At 50.0% G+C, this 25529-nt stretch overlaps 1 protein-coding gene across 4 annotated transcripts in view; it reads left to right on the top strand.

Annotated features, from left to right (window-relative positions):
- C1PH1orf43 (chromosome 1p C1orf43 homolog) overlaps positions 1 to 6237 on the top strand; it is a 203599-nt gene extending 197362 nt beyond the window's left edge. For 3 of the 4 annotated variants that reach the window (XM_069651745.1, XM_069651735.1, XM_069651720.1), the window contains 2 exons: positions 4133 to 4191; positions 4647 to 6237. In XM_069651745.1, coding sequence (XP_069507846.1) covers positions 4133 to 4191; positions 4647 to 4836 — 249 coding nt within the window. In that variant the 3' untranslated portion in view covers positions 4837 to 6237. The remainder of the gene's footprint in view (positions 1 to 4132; positions 4192 to 4646) is intronic. The other variant, XM_069651728.1, reaches the window with a different exon arrangement.
- The last annotated feature ends 19292 nt before the right edge of the window (positions 6238 to 25529 follow it).

Genomic DNA, 25529 nt, shown 5'->3' with positions numbered 1-25529 from the left:
TGTTGTAACCCCACTGTTTTCAGCTCAACATTCCTTGCAAACACTCTGCTTACTGGTATGACCTTCCCTGCGAAGTTGAGATTGCCGGCCAAGACCTGGAGTTCCTTCAAAGTAGCCTTTTTCTTCCCCTTTAGCCCTTTGATGATTTCCTTCAGTTTATGCACATTTTCCTGGGGGAGCCTGCACTCGCCTTTTAAAGTATCGATTTCGATTCCCAGGAATGTTAGACAAGTCACAGGCCCCACTGTCTTGTCCCCTGCTAATGGGACCCCCATCACCTCCGTCAATCTCTGGAATGTGCCCATGAGAGCCCCACAATCGTCGACCCCTTTTTTCCCGCAAACAGGAAATCATCCAGATAATGTACCACTGCCCCCTTCTTGCACTCGTGCTTGACTGCGAACTCTAGAAAGGTGCTAAATGCCTCAAAATACGCACAAGAAATGGCACAACCCATCGGTAGACATTTATCAAAATAGTACATGTCCTGAACTTTGAACCCAAATAAATGTTGGCTGTCTTTGTGGATTGGTAGTAACCGGAATGCAGACTCAATATCTGCCTTCCCCAAGACGGCTCCTTTCCCTCCCTTTCTTATCACTTCCACTGCACCTTCAAAGGAAGCATACTGTACTTTGCACAGTTCTTCATCAATCCCATCATTGACTGAGTCTCCCTCGGGAAAAGAGAGGTGGTGAATCAGCCGGTACTGCCCTTCCTCCTTTTTAGGAACCAGCCCTAACAGGGATACTACCAGGTCGTCCACCGGGGATTTAAGGAACGGGCCTGCCACCCTTCCCAACCTGATTTCCTTGGCAACTTTGGCTGCCACCACCTCTGGCATTGCTAATGCTGACCTGAGGTTCACCGCCTCTGCTCCTTTCTTTACTCCTGCACATGGTATCTTAAACCCCCACCTGAACCCTTCCCATAAAAGTCTAGCATCTTTGCTGTTATGATACATATTCAACCAAGGAGTCATCGCTTGCAGTTTGACCGGAGTCGGCAGTCCTTCTTTAATGACATTTTTACACAAGAGCCCTAGACATGCCGTTAGCCCCCTCAATCCCTCTTGACTTTCTCCTTTGGTTTGGGTCTGCTTTTACGCTTCCCTTCACTGGCTGAGGAGTTGTTCCCTGGCCCTCCCCCCTCGGGGGTGTTTGAATCTGCATGTCTTCACAAAAGGGCAGCCTTCTTCAGAATTGACCCTCCAGCATTCCGCTTGCTCCCCCTGGTAGCTGGTTCTACTGGTCCAGGAGGAGTGCCCGCGAAAGGACGCTCTCCCCGTTTGGCTTATCCTCCCCTACCCCTCCAAACTTGAGATTTATCCCCCAGGGATTTCTCTCCCCCCACCCCAGGCTGGATCATCTTATCTAAGAAACCTCCCACATCCATTTCATCCCAAGACAAAGCTGGCCACACTTGCATTTTTAGACGAAATGCTCCGTCATATTGCAACCAGCCGTCCCCCCCCATGCTTTAAATACAGGTCATGGATATATTGTTCATAAGCCAACATTGATGACGCATCTTGTGGATACTTTTCAATCATAATTGATGTGTAAACCTTAAATGATTTCAGCCAATTGTGTATGGATGCCTCTGTTTTTGGTTGCTCCTTGTCCCTCTTCTCTTTCTCCTTCTCTGATAATTCTTTCAACCCGTTACCCAGAGATTCCATCCCTGCAAAATCCAGAATATCAATAAATTCCTTTCTCCACACCCTCTCTTTCACCGTCAATGGGATATGCCATGACAAAGAGTTCACTGCTACCCTCAGTGGTCCAAACCCTGGCATATTGTCCTCCCATACTGTGTCATCATGGGTCCCCACATCCCCTCTAAGCTTCCATTGCCATAATGCCCCGGGGTTGGACCTGCCCCGGCCACCCCTTGGCCCCACCAGGCCGGCGCCTGTCCGGCCCCTGCCACGGGCCCTCCCCCCTGAGGTATCCCTGGCCCCGTAAGGCCTTGTCCCCACCAAGCTGGATCTTGCGCCACCCCTGTCATTGCCCCTTCTCCTTGGGCTGCAGCTAAACTGTGCCCCCCAACGAGGTTAAGACTGCTCCCAGCCATGGTGTGTGGACCTTGTGGCCCCTGCCCCAGGCCATTCTGACCTAAAGAATTCACCTTGTGCATAGCAGTGGGCCCGTGCCCCTGCTGTGACACCCCACTCGCAACCGGAGAGTTCCACCAGGCCCTGGACCACTGGCTCGCCCCCAGTGGCTCCCCACTAACTAGGTTCGCCCCCCCCCCCTGGCAACCCATTGATGCCCTGGTTCCCTGCCTGGAATCCCCTTGCCCCCAGGCTCCCTGACACCCATGTACCCCTTGGCTGTTGCCCTATTGCTGTGCCGGTGCCCACATGATTAAATGCATTCACATTTCCACTTAGTACTTTCCCCGCACCCCCGCTACCCCATGCCTGCATACATTGTATTAGCATACCTTTTACCGCCTCCAGGGATGCTGGCCCCTCTTCCCTTGCAGCCACCGGTACGGTCGCAGGCGTGCTGGGTGGACCTGGTTCCCCTGTTGGCGCCACAGGTACAGGTGCCGGCATGGCTACAACCTCCTGTGCCCGCCCTTTGTTTTTTGCCCCCACGGTCCTGGGCTTCTTTGTTGCCTGTTCCTTGCTCGCCTTGGCTCGCTGCGTCTGAATCCTCTTCCTCTTTCCGGGCGGCTCCTCTTCTTCCTCGACCTGTTCCTCTTCATCCAGCTCTTGCACCTCATCATTGTCTGGGAAAAGCACCGGGGAGCTAATCCCCTGGCTTGTGCTTGCTTGTCCTTCCCCTTCCTGTTGCGCCGCCAAGACCTCCATCCAATTGGGCCCATGCTTTGCAGCAGCTTGTTTGGCCATGTTCATGAATGCTGCAAGGTCCATTCTCGGTGCTATGGTTCCCCTTCCCCTTGGAAGTCGCTCGCCTTCTTTGTTTGCTGCCTGCCCCAGTTCGCCTTCCTGTGCGGGGTCGTGCCCTGCCCTCTCACTGCTTCTTTCCTGCTCAGCCCCGGACACGGGCCGTTTCACTTCGGCCTTGATTTATTTCCCCAAAACGGGGTGTGTCGACCTGCACTGCCCGACAAGTCGAGTCTTGCCGAGTGTCCCTGGCTTATCCCAACGGGGTGAGCCGACCTGCCCAGCCCGTTGAGTCGTAGCCAGCCGCGAGCCCCCTTGCCGTGGGTGGGACCCGCTTGTTCGCCGTGCTGCTGCTTCTTAGGGGAGAGCTCTGACCTGCCTCACTCGTGTGCCGGCCCGCTTTTGAAGCCGCCGTGAGCTTCCCTGTGAGCGGCCGCGGCCTCCTTCCGCCGCAGCCGTGCCCTGGCTCGCTGCTCCCCTGCCGATCACCTCACTTCGTTGCCGGCTCTTTCTTCTGTGGTTCCTCCTCTGCAGCTGGGCTCTCCCTTTGCGTTGCTGTCACCGGTTTCTTCTTCCCGACTTTCTCCTCGTATCGCCGTCGCCGCCACACTTTCCTTGTTCGGTGAGGTCTGCTTCCGCTGGCCGGGCTCCACACAGTCATCACACACGCCGACACCCCAAACGAACGAATTCCTCCAAAATGAAATGAAAACTAATTCCTCGGTGGCAGGCGGGTCCCACTGCCAGGGGTGAATGATTTCTGCAGTGGGGACCCTCCTGCTTTAAAGGGGGGTAACTGCTCCCCTTTCCATTGTCCCGCTTTCGCTGGCTTTCTCTTCCTCTTGCCGCGCTCATCTCTTTGCGGGCTTTTCTTGTTTTTGCCACGCTCTGCCTCCCCTCCTCTGAGGAGGGCACTTTCGGAGGAGGACACTGCCCGGGTTATCGGGGTGCCTCCTCCATTTTGGGTTTCCTCGTCGACACCTGGCATAAAAGCTGGAAAACATGAAGGGTAGGTTTAGGGACTGACACGTGCCCGCACAACCAATGAATTGAGCACGTAAGTGAAGCTAAAAAGGCTTTACTTATCCCCAAAAGCTTGCCTGGATTCCAGAACACAAAACGATATGCTGGGACTACTGGTGCATGTGCTGCTCCTGTTTAGATGTAGATGCTGTTTCCGCCGTGTTAAATGGTCACGCAGAGTTCTTGATTGCTAGTTTCTCGCTATGCATTAATGTTGGATGAGGTGCTCACTATTGCTTTTTTGTAACACAGGTCTTTGGAAAGAGGGAGTTCACAAAGTATCAGGAAGCTCTGCAGGAGCTAGCAGCAGTGTAAGTGACGAACGTTTTTTGTACGTTTTTTAAAAGTGATGCGTCTCGAGGAATGCAAACGTTGAGCAATGAATGCCCATTCCTGATCTGTGCAAGCATCACCATATTGGTGTGCCCCAACCAAAGCTTTCGCCGCAGGGTCAATAACAAAGGATCTTTCTCCCTAGAGTCAACTTGGCTATACAATGTACCAATTTCAGAGGATCCCCTTAGCGTTACGGAAACATCCCCTTCACTCCTTTCTCCAGTGTCTTACTGTGCTCCCGCCCATAATAAAAGGTGTAAGTTTACAGCGAGTGGGTAAATGGGGAAACTGATGTTGGTGGGGGAGGGAAGCTGACTGAAACGTTTGCTTTTGTCTTGCTCCCTCAAACCTCCAGTTGAGTTTAATAAACAGTGCTTTTCTGCCACTTGTAGTTTCATGTTTCTCACCCTTGTTGTCCTTTAAATTACAGCATTAAAGCTCGAGGGGTCAGCAGTCAGAGGCAGCACCAATCAGCAGCCAAAGATCTCACCATAGCTGCGGAGCCCTCCACCATCCAGGTGACCTACCTGCCTTCCAGTCAAAAGAGCAAAAGGACCAAACATTTCCTGGAGCTTAAGAGCTTCAAGGACAAGTACAACACGCTGGAAAGTACACTCTGATCCCTGAGTATATGGGATGGATTTGGGAAAGGCTGGAGGTAGGCTCCATGGGTGCCTTTGTTGAAGCACCGCCCAATGCCTCTGCTTGAAGCTCCACCTGCTCGCAAACTAGTGCAAGTGTGAACATTTTGGGGATCACTTGGTGTTGCCTGAATCAAATCTCAACTGATGGCCACAAATGTATTTCTTTTGCACCCTACTGCTTGTGTGGTTGGAAATCCATCAAGCTCACACTTTGGGATTTCATAACTGAAGCAACATATCATGGACGGTTTTTCAAAAGGAACAAGCCACCAGCTGTTCACTTGGAGTAAATGGATACTGTGTCTACCTGTCTGTATAAGGATTATGAGCCTGCTGCAGATTGCAAGCCAGTTCCTCCACACAAGGAGTCTCAACTGTTTTGATGGCCCATTATGATCTCTGTGGTGATGTGTGCCTCCCTGATTAAAGATTGGAAGAGTGAGTTACGCAGGACATTAAGACTTTTCATAAATCCTATGGATTGAAAAGAGTGGGAATGTCACTGTTAAGCGCTGTGTGCATGTACAACATTGACAATCCTTTGAGGACGTTCTTGCTTCATTTTTAGTGTGTTGATGGGTCTTGTTCTTTTGTCAACGTTAAACCTGGAAAGAGGTTGTTCCATAAACAGTACATTGACTTGCTTGTGTTTACCGAGAACAGTGATGAGCTTTTGAAGCAGGAAAAATCTGAAGTCAATGATTGCTTGCTCACAATTAATGGGATAAAACGTTCCACCACTTGTGTGGCTCTGGTGCCATTGTTCCATAAACGTATATCCCTAATGAAATGCCACAGCTGGGGCAAGAATAGCAGTTCAAGTTGCAGGTTTACCACAGCTTAAAAAAAAAAATAGGAACATATGTGATCGCGCTTTTGGTTTTATACACTTTTGTAGGGTTTCAACTCCAAATCCGTTTCCTAAATTTAATACTGTTTTTGGGAATGCAACTTTAGCAATGTTTTCCCCACTAATGAGTTCTCTCAATCGGGTGCCCAGTATTTACAGCAAACCAAGTAATCTAAGAACTTTCAGTACTACCTATGTATTCTTACTCTTTTTTTGTCTGCATGTGCCCAAGGGAATGGCCATGCAGCTTTGAGGGTAATCTGATTTGGTTGTGTGGCAGGGTGTTAGTATTAGTGGGTTGGGCTCATTCGGGAAAGGGTTAGTTTGGCAGAGCTGTTGCTTACTCGGAACTATTTTCTTTCCTTTGCAACGATCTGGACCTTTGGTGACATGTAATTTGTCAGTGGGTATGTTTGATCACAAAATGTATTCAGTGATGAGAACAAAACAAACTGTATTTGTTTATGAAAAGAGATTTGTCAAACTATTAATTTTAAAATAATTAAACTTCAAGTACTTAAAAGGTTCTCTGGACTAAAATGGTGAAACCAGAATTACTTGACATGCAGGAATTCTAAAGTACGCAAAGTGGACACCCACAGCCATTGGATCAAAGTTCTTAAATTGTAAATTACAACAAATGCACAGCAATATTTAACAGGTCAAGTATGTCCATTGCTGTACCGCGTTAAGGATTATGGGTAATAGTGTAATGCCCTTTAATTTTAGTCAGGGTTTGCACAACACATAGACAGGCTCTCTGCCTGCATTCATTGCAGGGAAGCACCAGACAAGTGCTCCAAGATATCTTTGGAAACCTGGGGAGCACAGAGATTGGCGCCTTGCGCACTGTATTCTTGCAAGACCGTCTTCTGAGAGGCATAGCGTGCATCCGTACATGTGCATTGACGCACACAAAATCCTGCTTGCACTTCCGGACAAAGAAAGATTCTTAATGAACATCAAAGTTCTAACACTTGTTGCTCTACAACATTTAGTGAGTGTCCAATTGTTTAACACTTTGTATACCTGTTTGGATTAGTGTGCTGATTTGGTTGTTTTCCTTGCTGACATTTGCATCTTGGCGCCTGTCTTGCCTGTCTCTTGAACATGCCGTAATTGCTGTATTGCCTATGCCTATGTCTCAGGCTGCCACGTTTTAAGGGGAAAAATTTGGTGGGCTCTGTATTCATGATTCCCTGTGACCTGCTATTCATCATGGGACCTGATCTTACCAAGTACTCCATGTAGTTCTTGTGTGCTTCCTTTATCATTGTCCACGTGAGGTATGGGTAGCTCCTTGCACTTCTTATTTTTCTTGCACCCGTGTATTGTTTGGGTGGGTTGTCTGGCCTGTGGACTTGCCGTGACTTTACCCTCCCCTTTTGAGTTAACTCCACCTTTTATCTAGTGTATACATAAAATTCAGATGTTGAGGGACATTATGGGTGGTGTGGGGTGAATTAAGTGTCAGTCCTGAGTACTCCTTACCCCTTGCTCGCCCCATTTTCAGCCCCCTTTGGGAATCCTCCCCCTATTGTTGCCTTCTCCTAAAGTCTGGTGACTCCCCAGTTATCGTGTATTGAGGGTGTCTAGGGGGCAGTTGGTGGAGTAATTAGGTGTCCGTTTATGAATACGCTCGTCTACCCCTTTGCTTCTCCTAAAGACTCATGTGAGACATTGGTGGATGTAATGGACCCACCAATCTTGGGCGATTTTATTCTGCTCTTTAATGTTCTCATCTCAGAACTAGTCTTCTATTCGAGGAGTTGTAGGGGCTCACTCTGCGGACCATCACCATCAGAAACACAGAATGTGACACTGTCAGGCGTTTTTAATCATTGTTTTGAAGAATGAGCTAGAATACAAACTTAAAAAAAAAACCCTTGTTGGAAATGCTTAGTTCATTTGTGCAGTCAGTCTCAAAATGGAAATTGTGAATGGGGTAGTATATTGGCAGTGGCCCCTGCATTTGCCACCTCAGTATCTGCTCGGATCCCGCTCTGATGCGCCCCTCCTGCCCCCACATGTCGGTCCCTATTGCTGAGCAGGATGCAGCAGGAAGTGCAGGAAATGTTCTCCTCTCTCCCAAACCTAGAGCTATTTAGCTGAAAAGAGGTGACAGCTGGTTGTTCTGTGACTCCAACTGCCTCCCATACTTATAGAGCACACAATCAGCTTGATGAAAAGTAGAAGTCACCAACTAATGTACTCTTAGCTCATAGTCCCTTTTTCTTTATACTTATGGGATGCTGTCCCTCGGAAGGGGATGGGACCGGAGCATGGTGCGTAGACATACATATGCCGCATTTATGAAGGGCCTCGTTTGAGCATGCTTCCTGCCCAAATTGGCAGTCCGTTTAAGAACGCAACATGCTGGACTTTTCTACCTTTTTTAAGTAGGGAAGTCAGGTAGGGCATATGGAGTACAGTAGTCGCTACAAAGGGTAAACTCTACTTAGTCTTATGTTCTGTTCTCTTTCCTCCATATTACTGGGGGATTAACAGGCAACCCTCGCCACAAGGGTCGGTAGGACAAAACAATCCTTTACACGAATGCACTGCATCATTCAAGATTAGCCAGATCTGAGAAATGCATCATCCCTGGAACTGGCACCCAACGAATGCTTTCATAATGCATATGGAGTGACTTAAGTGAACGATTTGCCAGTGTCTTCCAGAGGGACTGGTCTCTGGTTGTGGGCAAAAGAATATTTTCCATACCAATATCTGCCTCCCCTTTTTGGGAGTAATTGCTTAATTTGTAACATTGAAGAATGCATGATGAAATCCACTTTAGCTATAGTGGCCTTGAAAGCCTTGATGCCTGGAGAACTACCATAAACTAGAAAAATTATCTGATGACCTGCATTCTTTTGTGCACTACAGAAATATCTTGGAAGACATAGCCACATCCAGATTGTTTGGAGTTCTCTCAGCATACAGGTGTCAAAAATATATTATGTACTATATCGTGATTAATGGGGGGAATTCCCTTGCCACTTTCAGTGTGCGGGATGCATGTGCAATACCTTCAAAACGTATCCAGACACAGAATGGGATTTTCCAGTGTTACTTTTGACCAGGTCAGAGATCTGACTGTCGGGAAGGTATGGGGACCCCTCTCAGCCTGGGGAAGAGAGCCTATCGCAGTGCTTCCGAGAATCCGTTCTGCCCCAAAGGTGGGGTGTGGCAGTTGAGGGACCCTGTCACTTCCAACTTTGCCTGCATGAACTAAGAACCACCTTGCCTTTTCTTGCCCATACCTGTGGACGCATTGCTGCAGTGTTTTCTGTTTTCTCCACAGAACTACATCTCCCAGAGGACCTGGTGGTGTCAGAGGGAGCAAGCAGCCCAACCAAGAGAGGGAGCTGGTGCAGCGCTGCAAGACTGCAGAGAGAACCGCACATCAGACCAGCTGAGCAAACTATCTTCGTGACATGAACTGTAACTTATCTGTACCTTCAGTGGGACCATGGAGCGGCTTGCATTTCAAACCAGTAACCCCAACACTTTGGATAATCTTGGCATAAACCCTGGAATGAAGTATACATCTTGAACGAGCTGCTATTATCCAATGCCAGTGTGCAACCTAACTCTGAAATGTAATATATTGTGAGTGGGCAGACCTTTCCAAATGCAGGTGGGCCCATAGAAGGAAAAGAAAAGGGGCTGGACCTAAAGCCTGTTCTGTGCTTGCATACATGTAAACCGACCCAGAAATAAGCCAGTGGTTGGCCGGGGGAACCAGCTGTCGGAGAGAACCAAAGGAGGGTAAAAGGGCAGGAGAAAATGGGGCGCCAGTAATTGGAAGATGTGGGTTGTTCTGATGAAGGCAACGGAGGAGGACCAAAAGACCTAGCGGTGGAAGGATGGTGCAGAGGAACTTGGAGGTGCATTGTTGAAAGAATGTGCTAGATGAGACATTAGTTGGTTGGACAACATTGTACTTGGGTGTGAGTGCGTATGCAAGTTGAGTGAGAGTAGCCGAGGGGAGAGCAGAGGCTGGATGAGATTTAATTGAGTTGAAAGGATCGTGACTGGCAAAATGTGTGGTTGGCTTGTAATAGTGTGTAGCGGGGAGTAGGAGACAGAACATCTGAAGCACACAGGGGAAGGACGCGAGAGGGACAGACACAGTGGGAAGAAGGGAAAGGAGCAAGGTAGAAGGGAGAGTAATCCGAGGGCATCCTAACTTTCCTCAATATATCCTCCTTAGGTGGCCAGGGAAAAAGCCATCTCCATCAGATCCTGACCCCTGGGGGGGTTGGATTTGCGAGGGAGGATCATCTTGGTGGAGGAGACTTGGGGAGTGGGGATGAGGCACCTTTAGGTGAGACATGGTATCCCCCATTCCCCTTTCACTATGAGTCTAATGTCCCCCAAGCCTTTATAAGCTGTTGTCAATCTCTTCCCTATATACAAACACACACAACACCCCCACTCCCCTGTTAGGTACTGTGACGAGGAGGAGGGTAGCAAGAGCAATGCAGGACTCCCAAGTCAGCAACCAGCGGTCTGGTCCTTTTTGGACCAGTCAACCTGGAGGGAGGTTTAAAAGCAGGAATTATGGCAAAAACTGAGTCTGCTGTGGAAGCAGGTCTAAGGAACTCCTGGATGAGAGCAGACCTCTCCTGGAAGGCGGTGTGGCAGATGGAGTGCTCGAGAACCCCTGGAAGATGCAGTGTATGCAGCGGGAAGCAAGGCTGAAGGAAGCAGGAGGCCGGTGGCGGACTGAGGAAAGGGAACCGGCATGACCAGGTGAAGTTGCAGTGTGAGGCCCGAGCTGTGAGAACCATTGGCGGTTTGAGCGAGGCCGCGGAGAGCCTCTGGGGAGACTGAGCAAGGCACTGCATGAGAGAGAGCTTGTGGCAGCTGGAAGCCTTTCTGGAACGCAGTTAGCTTTGACCGGTGAGTCAACCTAGGAAAGGGAATACTGGGACAGCAGGCGAGCACGCAACGCTTTTGATGAATGCTGATTTGATTGAGAGTACTTTTTGAATACCGATCTGAATGAAAGCAAGTTTGTGGAACTTCCTGATATAAGGAGCTGTGTAATTTGAAAGACCAAGTATTGCACACAAGCATTGGCAAGAGCCATGAGAATATAAAGAACTGTGAATTTTAGGGGAAAAAAGCCCTCGCAGGAAAAGGATGTGGTGTTGAGCGATGCAGGTGCCCAGGAGACCCTGCCCAATGATAAGTAGCAGGCAAAGCTACATCCATGCTTCAAAGCCTTTAAGAACCGATGATCGGACCCTCTGCGGCAATGCCCCCCGGCAGAACAAGGCCGTAGTGTTGAGACGCATGTGTTTGGCAGTGGTGGGTTAGCAGTACAGATTGTGAGCGCGGACGACTTCATCCATCGCCATCCAAGGTAAGAAGGTGCAGCGAGGGAGAGTAGCATTGCTACACTCCATGCACTGCACTGACCTTGCGTGTCTGTCCCATTCTCCCTCTTGTGCACGCTTTGTTCCTCTGCAACTGTTCCACGCTTCCCCTGCCCACGCGTCCACCCTTCTCCCCCTCCCACGATCACTCCCCCTGCCTTGCATGCCAAGTGCGCTCCCTCGCAACCAGGCCCAATCCCTGTCTGCCCCCCCCCTGTCTTCACACCACAGTCGTGCCATGCAACCTGTCCCCGCTCCCCTGGCCTGACGCACCCCCCTGAGTGTTGCTCCCCACTCAAAGGGCCCGCTCACCCGGCCTTGCACATCCTTCTCAGCATTGTTCCCCACGCAACCTGTCCCCGCTCCCCTGGCCTACTGCAACCCCCTCAGCATTGCTCCCCATGCAACAGCCCTGCTCACTGACCTAGTGCATCCCTCTCTACGTTGCTCCCCACGTAACTTGTCCCCGCTGACCCAGCCTTGTGCATGTTTTAGTGTTGCTCCCCACACAACCCAGGTCTGGTTTCCCCTTGAGGCTCCCCTGAGCCACGTCCAGTTTATTGCTCCCTGCCTGTGTCTTGCATCATAAACCCTTGCATCCTGTGGCCATTTTATTGTCATTCCACTGCATTGTATTCATTACTGTTTTGTCATTCCACTGCATTTCCTCTTACTTACAGATTCCTTGGACTACCAGTGTTTGTGTTGGGTTACTACTGTATTGTATCCGTGCTGTATCGTGTGCATTTCTCTTCCCCCCCCCCTTCCAGGGCCTCTGACTATCAGCTTTGTATTCTGTACTGGACTTGCATTCTCAAGCCTCCTTTGTTGCTTGCACTTTTTGTTTTCTGCACGCACGTCAGGTCCCCGCAAGGCTCCAGTGTTCTTGTTCTGTGGTCTGCTTATTTGCTGCCCCTCTTGTGTGTGACCTCCCCCCCCCCCCCGTGTGCCTCCCCCCTGTTTGCCCCTAGCATTTGTCCCCCCCACACCCCTTGCTTGGGCTGCCCCCCTTACTCTTCGCCCGCACCCTCTATGGTGCTGTCTCCCCTATCGCCTCTAACTGATATTCTATCGACTGTCCTCTCCCTCCCACTAAGTCTGGTAGGAAGAAGCTCCAACCCAGACCATCATTAATGTCTACTTAAATCGTACCATCTTGGTCCAGAGCCCTCAGGCCAATCTCCTCCTTTTCAATAGATGCTTCCCGTGTCTTATCAACTTCCTTTCTTCTGATACTCCTATCTACCATTCTCTAGCTCCTCTGCCACCTCTCTGATGCCCACCGCTGCTTCTCTGGCTGCTCTGCCTTCTCCTCTCTCTGGCACCCTCCCCTGTTCCTTTGGCCGCTTTGCCTTCTCCTCCCACTGGCACAGTCTTCTTCCTCTCGGACTACCCTGCCAGCTCCTCCTCTGCCCATTCTTGGTCACCTCTAACACTTCTGCAGGGCGTATCTCATGCCTGTTCCCCGCCACGGAAGTCTTGCAAAGGTGGCAATCTGTTTGACATTGCTGCTCTTAACTTCTGCTTTGCTGTCAAACACTCCTCGGACATCTGCCGTCTCCTGGAAGAGCTTGATTTGGATGTACTCCAGCTCACCAAAACTTGGTTCACGGCCAGCTCTGTCACGAGTTTTGACCCTCTCCTTCTGATAGCTACAAGATACTCTCAGAACACAGAACCAACCGTCCTGGCAGGGGAGTAGCCCTGATCTTTCCGGAGTGGATCCCTGCTTCTGTCATTCCTACACAGGCTTACTCCTCCTTTGAATGCTGGTCTGCAGACTCTCTATCTCTTCTGGCCTCTCTCTCTCTCTCTCTCTCTCTCTCTCTCTCTCACGGTGGCCACCATCTGTTTGTATTTTATTGTGTTTTATATAGCACTTTTATCCAAATCACAAGTTTCCCCACGAATCCTACCTCCCTTCCAGCTCTGTAACTCTGGCCACTGCTTGGGCTTCTTCCCGCTCTCGTCCCTGAGCTGTATGCTGGGCCTCTGCTGATTGCTGCTCTGCCCATCTCCTTCTCAGCTCTGGTGCCTTCTCAACTCCAGCCCCCTCTGCGACTGTGGGGGTGCCGCAGCCGCTCCTGTCCCAGCTTCAGCCTTGTGAGCCGTGGGGAACCTGACGGCCGTGCCTGCTGCTCCTTGCCGCTGCGGGCACCTGTCGAGCCCTTTTCCGCCCTCGTCCCTGAGCGGGTGAGCTGGGCCTCTGCCGGTTGCTGCTCCACCCATCCTCCCCGGCACCTTCTCAGCTCTGGCCCCATCTGCTGCTGTAGGCACCGGCACCTCTGCTCACTGGCACCTTCTCCGCTCCGGCTCCACCCATCCTCACCGGCGCCTTCTCAGCTCCGGCCCCTTTGCTGCTGCTCCTGCCTCGCACACTGTGTGGTACCCAACTGCCGTACCTTTTGCTCCTTTACTGCAGCGGGACCCTGCCGGCACTGGACTCATCCTCTCCTGCCCTTGTTTTAGGCAGGATTTCCTGGCCTCTGCCTGCTGCACTTGGCTGCTTCGCCTCCTCTCTCCCTCTTGCCAGCGGGCCACTCGCCTCCACCAGGGCCTTCCTCTTGACACCTGCCACTCAGCCTCTGTCGGGGCCTGTTCCGCTCCTGCTCTCGCACCTCGTGGAGAGTGGCTGTCGGGTGTGCTGCCCTATCGTTGCTGTGGACCTCTTACCTCCACCGGACCCTCCCCTGCCAGCACTGATCACCTATCATCAGCCACACGGAAGCATCTGGGCCCCCCTGATCAGCATACAACATTCTACCACCTGGGCCCTTCCTGTCTGCTGGCCCTCTCCCTCCACCAGGGCCCTTTTTTCCCACGGGCTGCCTGCTACCACCTGGGTCCTTTCGATCTTGCGAACCGCCAGCTAATACCTGGGCCTTTCCTGTCCGCTGGTCTCCCTGCTTTCGTAGAGTGTGAGGTGTGTTGCCTCTGTCAGCAGCTCTCCCCAGCCCGCCTCCACAACTCACTGGAATGCGGGGCCTCTGCCTTCTTCTCCAGCATCCATCGGGTGTGAGGCGCGGTGCCTCTGTCAACGGCTCTCGGCCGCTAGCTCTGGACTTCACGGATCCTTCCCCTGCGGGTGAGTGGGGCCTCTGCCTTCTGATTCTGTCCACACTCTGCTCTTCCATCTGTGAGCGGTTGCAGCACCCTGCTAGCCCTGTAAACTGAACCTCTGCCCCGCTTCGCCCAGGCTCCCCTCCCACGTTCATTGTGCGTGAACCAACGGAGCTTCTGCTTGATAGCTCTCCTCTGCCTTCTGGCTGCCCACTCCAGTGGAACTTGACAGCTGCATCATCCTCCCCACTCCCTGTGGCCCCCATCAGGCCCTCCTGCTGACATTAAGGACTTCCTCCTCCTGCCTGACTTTGCCTTTGCTGGGTGGCTGCAGCAGCTCTGCGGGGCATTCCTCATCGGGCCCTCCTGCCAGCATTAAGGACCCCTCCTCCTGCTTCCTCCTCCTCCTCCTTCTGGAACTTGGCTTCCGCGCCATCCTCCCCTCTCCTTTTCTACTTCTTTTCCCCACCCTCCTTCCCCCTATACACCTTTCCCTTTTCCCCCTTTTTTATTCCATCTTCTTCATGCCACTCTCCTCTCCTGTTATGCCTATAACCAAAATCCTCCCTCCCTGCCCTCGTCGCTCTTCCCCCCCTCCCCACTACCCCTCTCTCCCCTATCACTTTCCTCTCCTACTCGTCATCTCCCTCTTCCTCATGGCCATTCCCCTCCTCAATCCCCCTCCCCACTCTTCCCACTCCACACCTATCCCCCCTCACTGTCCAAACCTTATCTGCCCCCCCCCCCCATTATTCATCCCTCCAGCCTCATCAACATTACTCTCTGAAATGCCAGATCCCTCTGCAAGAAGACTGCTGCTATCCTGGACATGTTCTTTGGTCTCAACCTTCATTTCCTATGTCTAACTGAAACCTGGATCCCCTTTCACAACTATACTGTCCCTGCTTCCTTCACCACCTCCTCTTCATCCTTCTCTCATATCTCTCGCCCTTCTGGTCATGGCATTGGCCTTCTCTTCCACCCTAAATACCTTTCCTCTACCGCCTCATCCCCCTTCCTACTTTCCCTTCCTTTGAATACCTATAAAAATCCTTTTCTTCTCATCCTATCTACTTTCTAATCATCTACCGGCCTCCTGGCCCCATTTCCTTCTTTGACGACTTAGATAACCTCCTCTCACTTATCTCTCCCTCCCCCTCTCCTCTAACTGTACTTGGCGACTTAAATCTTCACCTCCTTACTACCCCTCAATCCTCCCCCTCCCCTTCTCTCTATCCTTGATTCTTATCTCCTTTCCCCTCTCCCTTCCTCTCCTACTCACTCTTCCGGCTCCACTCTTGACCTTATCTTCAACTCAACCTAGCCCTCTTCTACCGTCTCTACACTACCCCTCTATCTCTCTGACCATGCTTTACTCTCCTTCTCCCTTACTCCCCGTCCCTTTTCACCTTCAACTTTACCCTCCCCTACCATCTTTTCTTGACTTGACCTTTGTGACTTTAATCCCTCTCTCTTTTTCGTCACTTGCTCTTCCTCTCTTCCCCCACTCCCTGATTTCTCTTCCCTTCTGGCCAGTGAAGCACTATCCACTCTTTCCTCTTCTATCTCCTCCACTCGTGATCTACTCTACCCCCTCTCCACCTTCCGTCCTACCCATAAACCCTCTCAACCTTGGCTCTCTCCTCAACTTCTCTGCATGCGTCGTCTCCTTCGATGTCTCGAGTGACTGTGGCTCAAATTTCCCTCACTATCCAGCCAAACCTCATATTTCTCCTACCATTCTCCCTATGACTCATGCCTTGCCTCTGCTAAACGTTCATACTACTCTAACCTTCTCCACTCCCAAGCCTCTCACCCTCGCCGTATTTTCCAAATCCTCTCTCGTCTTCTCTCCCCACCTACCTCTGGCCCTTCAGCCTCCTCTACCCTTTCTCCTTCTGACTTTGTAAACTTCATTCTCCTCCAAGATTCTTTCTCCAAGTCAAAAAATGAACTGCTCTTCCTACTCCTCCCCCCCCCTTATTCCCCTTCAACCTGCATGTCTGACTTCTCGCCTGTCTCCCCTTCTGGTGTCCCTCCTCCTGTCCAAAGCCCATCCTACGTCTGCCCCTACTGATCCTCTCCCCTCCCTTCTTATCCCCAAGATCTACCCTCTTCTTATGCCTTACTTAACTTCCTTCTTCAACACCTGCCTTTCCTCAGCCATCTTCCCCTCTGCATTTAAGAATGCCACCATCGTTCCTATTCTGAAGACACCTTCTGCTGATCCCCTTCTTACCTCTAACTTCCGTCCAATCTCTCTTCTCCCATTCCTCTCTAAACTACTTGAACACCTCGCCTATTCCAAGCTCTCATCCTTTGTCACTAATCTTTCTCTCCTACCCCCCTCTCAATCTGGTTTCCGTCCTAAACACTCCTGAAATTGCCCTCACTTATATCCTTAACTCCCTCCTCTCCGCTCGATACTCTAAGCAATCATCTGTCCCTATTCTCCTTGACCTTTCTGCTGCTTTCGACACTGTTGATCACCCTTTACTTCTCAACACTTTCTTCCTTTGGTTTCAAAGGCTCTGTTCTTAACTGGCTCTCCTCTTACCTCTCCTCCCGTTCATTCACTTTCTCCTGGGGCAGCCGTTCCTCGCCTACCCTCCCTTTGGAATACAGTGTACCCCAAGGTTCGGTTCTTGGCCCTTTCCTATTCTCTCTCTACACCTCTCTCCCTGCCCCTGTTATCTCCTCATTCGGTATTTCTCACCATTTCTATGCTGATGACACCCAACTCTTCCTTTCTTTCTCTTCCTTCTCCTCTGACCTCCACCTTAAACTCTCTTCCTATCTTACTGCTATTAAAAACTGGATGTCATCCTGCTTTCTTTCTCTCAATACTAATAAGACTGAAGTCTTATTCTTTCCCTCCAATACTCTTCCCCTTCCCTCTCCTCCACCTTTCATTCACTTTTCCCCCCTCTAATCTCTACCCGCGCTCGCAATATAGGCATTCACTTTGACTCTTCCCTCTCCTTTTCCCATCATATTTCTTACCTCTCGCGCCTGTTGCTACCACCTCTTCAATATTCGCAAAGTCCGCTCCTGTCTCACCTTCCATGCAACAAAACTTTTAATCTCCTCCCTTATCTTCTCTCTCCTCTTCTATTGCTCCTACCTACTCTTTGGACTGCCTGCTTCTCAGCTCAGATCTATCTACCACTCAGCCGTCCGTACCTTCTGTCACCTTGCCCCGCATGACTCCATTTCTTCTTCGCTGCTCTCCCTTGGCTGGCTTCCCTTTCACTCCCAACTTAAATTTCATTTCCTCTGTCTAGTCTTTAAATCTCTCCATGATCTGGCTCCCCCTTATCTCTCCCCTCTCCATAATCTCTCCCGCTCCCTCTTTTCAGCTGACCACTTCCTTCTCACCGTCCCACCTTCCCCATGTGCCTCCTCCCGTTTCCGCTCCTTTCAGCTCCTAGCCCCCCAGCACTGGAAATACTTAGCTCTCTCAATCCGCTCTATACCTACCTTTTCCTCCTTCTCCATTCCCCGCCATGAAAACTTCCCCACCTTTCATTTTCTCCCCTTCCCTCGAATCTTCCCTATGATCCTCTCTTCCCTCCCCCTTATCCTCCCTCATTTTCACCCTTATACCCCGTCTGTTTTTCCCTCCTCCTTTCCTTCCTCACCCCTTCCCTCAGATTAATTGCTCTACTTACTGTTTTTATTGGTTCGATTCATGATTGTATATTGCTTCTACTGTTATAATGTTTTATGTATTCTGTTGTTATAATGTAAAGTGCTTTGGATGAAAGCGCTATATAAACCCAATAAATACAAATACAATTTAAAAGCAAAGTACGGTAAAATGATAGTGGTAAATAAACATCAATGCTGGTAGCAGACAATCGAGGACAATGTAAGATGAGATTTCAAAGAAGAGCGGAAAAACGAATAGTCATTGATAGAACGAATAGCCACAGGGAGGGCATTCCAATGTTGGGGGGGCAAGGAGCTGAAAAGAGCAGAAGCAGGACTGGGCACATGGTGGGCGTGGAACATTCAGTCTGAAAAGACAGGAAGATTGCAAAGGGACGAGATGGACAGAAGTGAAGAAAGATACAGGCTGCCTGGCCAGGCTGCCCTCTTCCTCTCAGAGTGGGGGGCTGACCTCTCCTCCTCCCTCCTGCCTCTACCTCTCAACTTCTCCTTCTCAGAGACCTTAATATCCATTTGGATGCTGCTCACCCCTCCTCTGGGCTCTTTCACAACCTCAGCGACTCTCTCTCTCTCTCCCCTCCCTCTATTCTACCCTCTGGCCCGACGCCCTCTGCAGGGCACACCTTGGATGTTCTGATCTCGTCAAACCTTCCTCTCTCCAACCCTCTCACCACTCCTCTCTCTTGGACTGTCCACTTTCTCCTCTCCTCCCACCTGTTGCTCTCTGCCCCTCAGGCTAAGCTGACCCCAGCACTACCACCCACCTTCTCGGTCATCCAGCCCATGAAGCGTGTGTCAGTGGGGGCTTTCGCCGCTAATTTCTCTCCTCCTCCACCTTTGGCTGACTCACATTCTGACACAGCCCTTTCCAATCTTCATTGCTCTATCTCTAACACTCTTGATGTCCTTGCCCCTGTCATGAGGATCTGTTTGAAGACCACATCCAAGTGCAACTCTTGGTACAATTCCGACCTCACCACCCTTAAGCGCAAATGTAGGGTGGCTGAGAGTAGAGGGCATCATGCGCATCCTCTGACAAACTGCTATGCCGCCTGATCCAAAGGCAATACACGTCTGTCCTCTCTAAGAAGATAACCTACAACCAAGCCTGCGTCTCAGTGGCCTCTAAAATCTGCAAGGAGCTGGCCAATACTGCTGCAGTCTCTACCTCTCCTGTTCCCTCCCAGGCCCTTTGCACGGCTTTAGCATCTCACCACTAAAACTCAGGACTTTCTGTCCCCTCTTCCTCTACCTCCTCTTTCTCTCCCATTCCAGGCCCCTCTCCAGCTGTATCGCCTCTTCTTTTCTCCTCCTTCCCCCGCCCCTATTCTTTCCCAACGATATTTCTAGACCAGTCTGATCTATGAAAGTCTTGTCAGAGCAGGTGCTCCCCTACTCCTCCAGAACCATTAAGGACCACATTGACACCCCTGCTCCAGCCTTGGCTGATTTCTGCAATCACTCTTTTGCCACTGGAACCTTCCCCTCCCCACTTAAGCACTCCCTTGTACACCCCCTTCTTAAGAAGCCCTCTGCCGATCCTTCCTCTCAGGCAAACTATCACCCAATCTAATCACTCCTTTTCTGGGCAAACTCCTGAAAAGGCTTGCCATCTTCCAGCTTAATCTACATACTGAATCTGTTGGTTGTCTCCATGACCACCAGTCTGGCTTCAGAGCAGCCAGAAGCACAGAAGCTGCTCTCCTGAACACCTGTGAAGACGTGCTCTCCAATCCTGACTCTAACCTTCCTTCTGTCCTCATTGTCCTTGATCTAACCTCTGCTTTTGACACTGTCAAGCATGCCATCCTGCTCCATCGTCTCCATGACAACCTGGGTAACTCTGGTCAGGCCCTAGACTGGTTGACCACCTTTCTCACTGTTCGACCCTCCCAGGTCCAACTTGGGTCTTTCCTCTCTTCTATCCCTTACTCTACTTGTGGTGTTTCCCAGGGGTCTAACCTCTCTCCCTGCCTCTTTAACCACTACCTAGCCCCTCTGGCCCACCTCATCTCTACCTTCTGCTCTAACTTTCAGTGTTATGCGGATGACGCCCAGCTTTCCTTCCGGCTCCCGTCAGCCTCTTCTGCTCTTTCTCTCATACCAGACTGTCAGTCTGCAATTCAGGAATGGGGTGCCTCCAGTGATCTCTGCCTTAATGCCAGTAAGATTCATTGGGACACCTGCTGTCTCCTTCCCTCTCTCATTTTGTCCGCCCGTCTCTGGGCCCACTACCTGCTCCTTCCTGCGAGGCTAAGAACCATGGTGTCATCTTCCACTCCACCCTCTCCTTCTCTCCACGCATCTCTGACGTCTCTAAGAAGTCACACTATCAGCTGCACCTCCACAGAGGTTTTCTTACTTTTCTCACTTCCTTCAGAAGCTCACTGTCTCCAGAGCCCTGGTCCGCTCTAAACTGGACCACTGCAACAGCCTCTTTCTAAATCTGCCTGCTTCTACTCTTCGCCCTTTAACTCTAATCCAGAACAGGACTGCAACACTTGTCCTTGGCCTCAAACCCAGGGATCGTATCTATTCAGCCCTGAAATCTCTTCACTGGCTCCCTGTGGCTGTGAACTCAAGTTCAAGACCTTCTGCATCATCCACAAGGATTTCTGGGGCCAGGGACCACACTACATCCAGCTTTCTCTTCCTAAGCATTTTCCTTCCCGAACCCTTTGCTCATCCACCTCAAACTCTGACGGTCAGATGCTTCTCCAGGCAGAGAGTGAGGGGTATATCTGTCCTCAGCTGGAGCCTCGATCTGGAACAGCCTCCCTGCTTCTCTCAAACTTGAGCAGGACCATCTAAGGTTCCGGAAGCAATTGAAGACCTTCCTTTTTGCTTCCGCTTTCTCTCTCTCCCTTGCAGATGTCCCCATCTGCTGCGCATACTGGTTACCTGGCTCCCACTGAACTTATGGGACCAGGTTTCCTGCAAGACCAGTTGCCCTTGCACTGCCTCCGGGCCTCCCAACCACTTAAGGGACTGTATCTGCAACCCTACAGTCCCCTGACTCTCTGCACTTACGAGCCACCTCCCGGCAGCACTTACAAGTTACTTTGCACTCTCCCCTCACCCCTCTGGCACTTCTCCTCCTCCTTCCCCCTGCACTTGTGCAATCTGAATGACTCAAGCCCTAATAAGATTGTTGTTTTGTCCTTCTTCTGTCGTCCCTCCCTTGTCTTGTCGTACCTATAAACACTTGCGTACAGGCACATTAAAAAATGACATATCATTGAAAAAAGAAAGTATTGGCAAGAGCCATAAGAGTAAAACAAACTGTAACTTGATTGAACAAGCATTGGCCAGGAGAGTATGTGAAAGTGCAACACGTGAATGGTTGCAAAACAAGCAATGATAAAGCATCATGAGGATGTGAAATGAGAATGAACTAAGCACCAGCACCACTGTAAAGTTGAAGCAGTGGCAATGTGCATATGAAGAAGAAGCAAGTAGGGTGCGTCGGTTGCGTGGCCTATAATGGGTGGACTGCGTGTTTTGCCAACTGCGCCTAGCCAGAGTGCACCCATCTATGGAAAAGCAACTTAAAGCAGCCACAAAGAAGCTTGTGTTTGAATAAGAAAGGACATTTTGTGTTAACTGAACTATAAGAACTTGGGGAAGGGAACTCCTATGCATTGTGAACTATTTTGAACTTGGGAAGTGAAACCCTTAATGAACCAAGAGCTGGAAGAAGCTGTGAACATTGATTTGAACACTACTTATTTTGATATTGGCATCCCTACACATTGTATGCAGCTAGATGTGAGGGCAAGTATAGGTTTTGGACACAGACCGACATTTGCTTTGGACTTTGTGACAGACTATCCGTAGTTTAATTTAGGTAGGGAAGTCCTTTTTCCAACACTCTTTTTGATTTAATAAAGGTTTATAGCCCAGACCTTATTCAGTTGTCTGTCTGCTTCATGATTTCTTCACAGTAAGGATAGAACATCAGGGGGAGGAGTACAAAAGATTGCAAGTTAAGGACCAAGTGAGACTTGGGTGTTTACAAGGCACCTCCTCTTGTACTATTTTATTGTACGACCTAGTTTAGAATTCACCTAGATTGCTCTGAGACAGAGATCGAGAGAGAAAGAGCCTTCGGCCTTAGACCATCACAACCAGGCAGTCTGTTGTTGTAATAGGGGTACTGATCTCTAGTGGCCATCCTGGGATTAAAGGATGCCTGGTCTAGGGAGTGAACCCCTTGCGGCAGATGAGAAACACAGGAGCTGCTGTTCAGATGGATTTCTAATATCTGGCCTGGCGGACAGATTTTAGGAGGCCACCCTGGTGATATTGAAAAGAGAACTGAGGCTAGCCAAAACCCAATCAAGGTAAACGCAGAGAGCAGTTAAGACCATTCTCAGGAGTCTGGGAGTGGGGTCAGGGGCTCTCAGTGAGTCCACACAATATAATAGACAATAATTAAATTTAGACTGGTATGTATAAAAATACAAATATTTATCCTAGGCCTTTACACTCACTAGATGTCACACAATACTTGGTAACAAACATTTCTGAGGCTTGTGGATCTGCTTAGATCACATGCTATGCTTAGGCCATCTAGTGGTAGCTTCTGAGTATTACATTTTATGTTTTCGAAACTCGAAGGGACTTCGACAGGGCGTGCCAATAATACTATCCCTAGTGTGATGTCCACTGTACCCATGGTCCTTCACGTGTCGAGGTCCCTCATATTATTTTTCCCACCATCGTAGTCATATGCATATCATAGAGTTCCTTCTTGGCTAACGCCATTGCTTAGTAAACGTTTTACTTTTTTTTCTGTCCTTTCGACAACCAAACACTGCAAAATCTCTGGCAACGGCTTTCGAGGACAAGAGCATCCGTTGACGACTCCTGTCTCGACGAACTTCGTCTGCGGCCTTCCATGGACCATGGCCCTGCACAGTAGAGAGCGGGGGGAGGTTCATATTCCATCTCATTTAGAGAATGCATTATTCCCCTACACGCCCGTATTTGCCATCTTTATACTATGGAAAACGCTCCTTTTAAATTCTGTCCTTCTTCTAACCGGACGTTTCCCTGGAAAAATTCACACTGAGTGTATAACCTTTGCCTTCCTAGGTACCATGCTGAAAAACAGTGCAAATCTTTCAAACTGTTTAGGCTGAAAACTCTAAAGGACTGCATGACTAAATGCTGGTCCCGCCATGCAGGCCGAGGCCGCCATGGAAGCCTAGGGAGCCTCCAGCAATGGCAGCGTCGGCATCCTAAGTGATGCTTAGGGCGATCAGAATCCAATGGATTCCTATGTTCGAGCCCCCATCTCCAACAGGCAGGCCGGCAGTTCTGCTACAGAGACGACACCCAGTTGCTCAAGCACCCCCATTTCACACCACACCAAGCACATACCCCATGTCTGAAGGTTGACCATGTTGTCAACCGATAAGCCACATGCAGTGTTGAAGGGAAGGTCCGATCATTCCCTGTCCTCTGGGCCATCGCGGTCGCAATCCCCATTTGACAGGCCCCTGAAACAGACACCAAAGTCAGTTTCCGACACTGTCTAAATCTGGGAAGTCTGCTGGTTCCGGCGACCGGATGTCGAAAGACTCGTCGACGGCCCCGGAAAAAAGCTCTAAAATTAGTGACTTAATATAAAAACACATTCCTGACACCCTATTGAAGGCCAGAACATTGAAAAACTCTTCAACGCCCCAAGCCTCAAAGTCACCAGGTACCGAGAGTAGGGTTTATTCTACCCCCGAAGGCACCCTTTTAGGAGCAATACATCATAAACAGACCCCTGCCCCCAGAACCCCCACCTATGCCTGCTGCCTCAGTGTTTCCAAGCTCCTCCAAATGCACCCGAGAACAATTTGATAGGGTCATGAGGAGAGTGTGCAGTTTTATAAATTGTTGATGAACACCCAGATCAACTCCACAACCTTCAGGGCTTCCCTCAAGGCGAAGCAGCAAGCAAACAGCCCGCCGCCTAGATGCTGCGCAAGGTACTACCTTGTCAAATCAAGATTTGGGTCAAGACCCATATTACTATGACACTTAAGGCTCACAGGACCCTGGCTCATATTGAGACCCAGTGGACCAAGGAGTAACAGGAGACTTAGACCAATACTATGATGATCACTTATGCATCATCCAATCCCCAGGCCACATCGACCAACATGTGGCTGGCTCCCCGGTGGACAACCAGCTGCAGTACAATGACCTACTCTTAAAGGCTGCAGAACACTTTAACATAGACACCCAGGAAGCTCAAGTCTATAAAGACTTTGTAGTGGACATTCTTGGGGATAAGAAATCTGCAGCACAGTTTATCGCTCTGCTTCAATCGGTCCAGCAGCGTATTCAACCCTCACTACTTACGCACAATCTGACAAGGCAGTCAACCTATGCATCGAAAAATGTTACCAGCCCCTTTTGACCCTTTATACATTAGGGGGCAGCTAAAGCCAGACACTCTAGTAGTCACCACCACAAGAAAAATGGCGGGAACACCGCTAGCCTCTGCCAAAGCCCTTCCTGACAAGGAGAGTAAGAAGATCCACACCCTGGGCAGGAAAGTAGCTGACTCAGCTGCCTATCAAATAAGAATAGCTAATAACACTATGTTATAATCCAGCTATAATTGTCACAAGTGGGACGAGATCTCACAACAAATACTCAGTTCAAGAGCCCCTAAAAACACAGCTCTTACACCATCTCTGAAGGGAGACAAGTAGCAAGCTGCATCCTTAAGAATAACTTAAACGCAGCAGACAATGCGGGGTGAATTGTGGCAGAAGGTACACTAATCAAATGCCATGCATGGCTCTGTCAATCTGGTTTCAAATTGGAGACCCAGGGTACCCTTTTAAACATGCCCAACGCTTTATTTGGCAGGTGGTCGAAGACTCCCTAAAAAGCATGAGGGAGGAATAAGACACCCTCAAATCCCTGGGACAACTCACTAACAAACCCTTTGGGCAGAGAGGAGGCTCAAATACACACCGGTTTAGAAGGCAACTGCCAGCAGTCCTCCAATTGGAGCCAGGGTGGGCAGAGTTCGTCCTGGGGTTCTTCACAAGGGCAGTCCTCCCAACAGGATTTTCAAAGGGGCCAAAGAAGGTCTAAAAGTAAGGGCATATCTTCCTCCTCAAGAGGAGGCTCAACCCCTCCTAAGCAATGACCACCCGCTACAGGTTCCCTCCCATGCCTCTCCAGTAGGAGGTCATATTTCTCACTTTACCCACGCATGGGAGGGGATCACGTCAGACAAGTGGGTACTTTCTACCGTGGTGGTGGTCTATTGGATAGAGCTAATACAAACACCAGCCAACCTCCTGCCAAGACAGACAAACTACACAGGAAGAATGACGCATCCTGTTAGAAGAAGTCGTTGCACTGCTAATAAAGGTCACCATAGAAATCGTCCCAGCAAACCAGGTAAACGAGGGTATTTATTCAATGTACTTCCTTGTGCCAAAAAAAGACCTAACGATGCACTCTGCAAACATCTATGTCAAGCCATAAGTATTCTGCATGGCAACGCTACAGGAAGTGATCCCACTGTTAAAACGGGGGGGATTACATGGCAACCTTGTATATGAAAGATGCATACTTTCACATTTCAATGTTCCCAGCGCACAGAAGATTCTTGCGCTTCAAGATAGTGATCAAAATAAATGGCATTTGTTTTTCGCCCAGAGCCCAAGCGGTAAACA

This window comes from Ambystoma mexicanum, chromosome 1p, assembly GCF_040938575.1.
Source record: "Ambystoma mexicanum isolate Mex_15411 chromosome 1p, UKY_AmexF1_1, whole genome shotgun sequence".
NCBI lineage: Eukaryota > Metazoa > Chordata > Amphibia > Caudata > Ambystomatidae > Ambystoma > Ambystoma mexicanum.
Note: the sequence above shows the minus strand (reverse complement) of the source record. Positions and strands in the feature narration are given on the sequence as shown.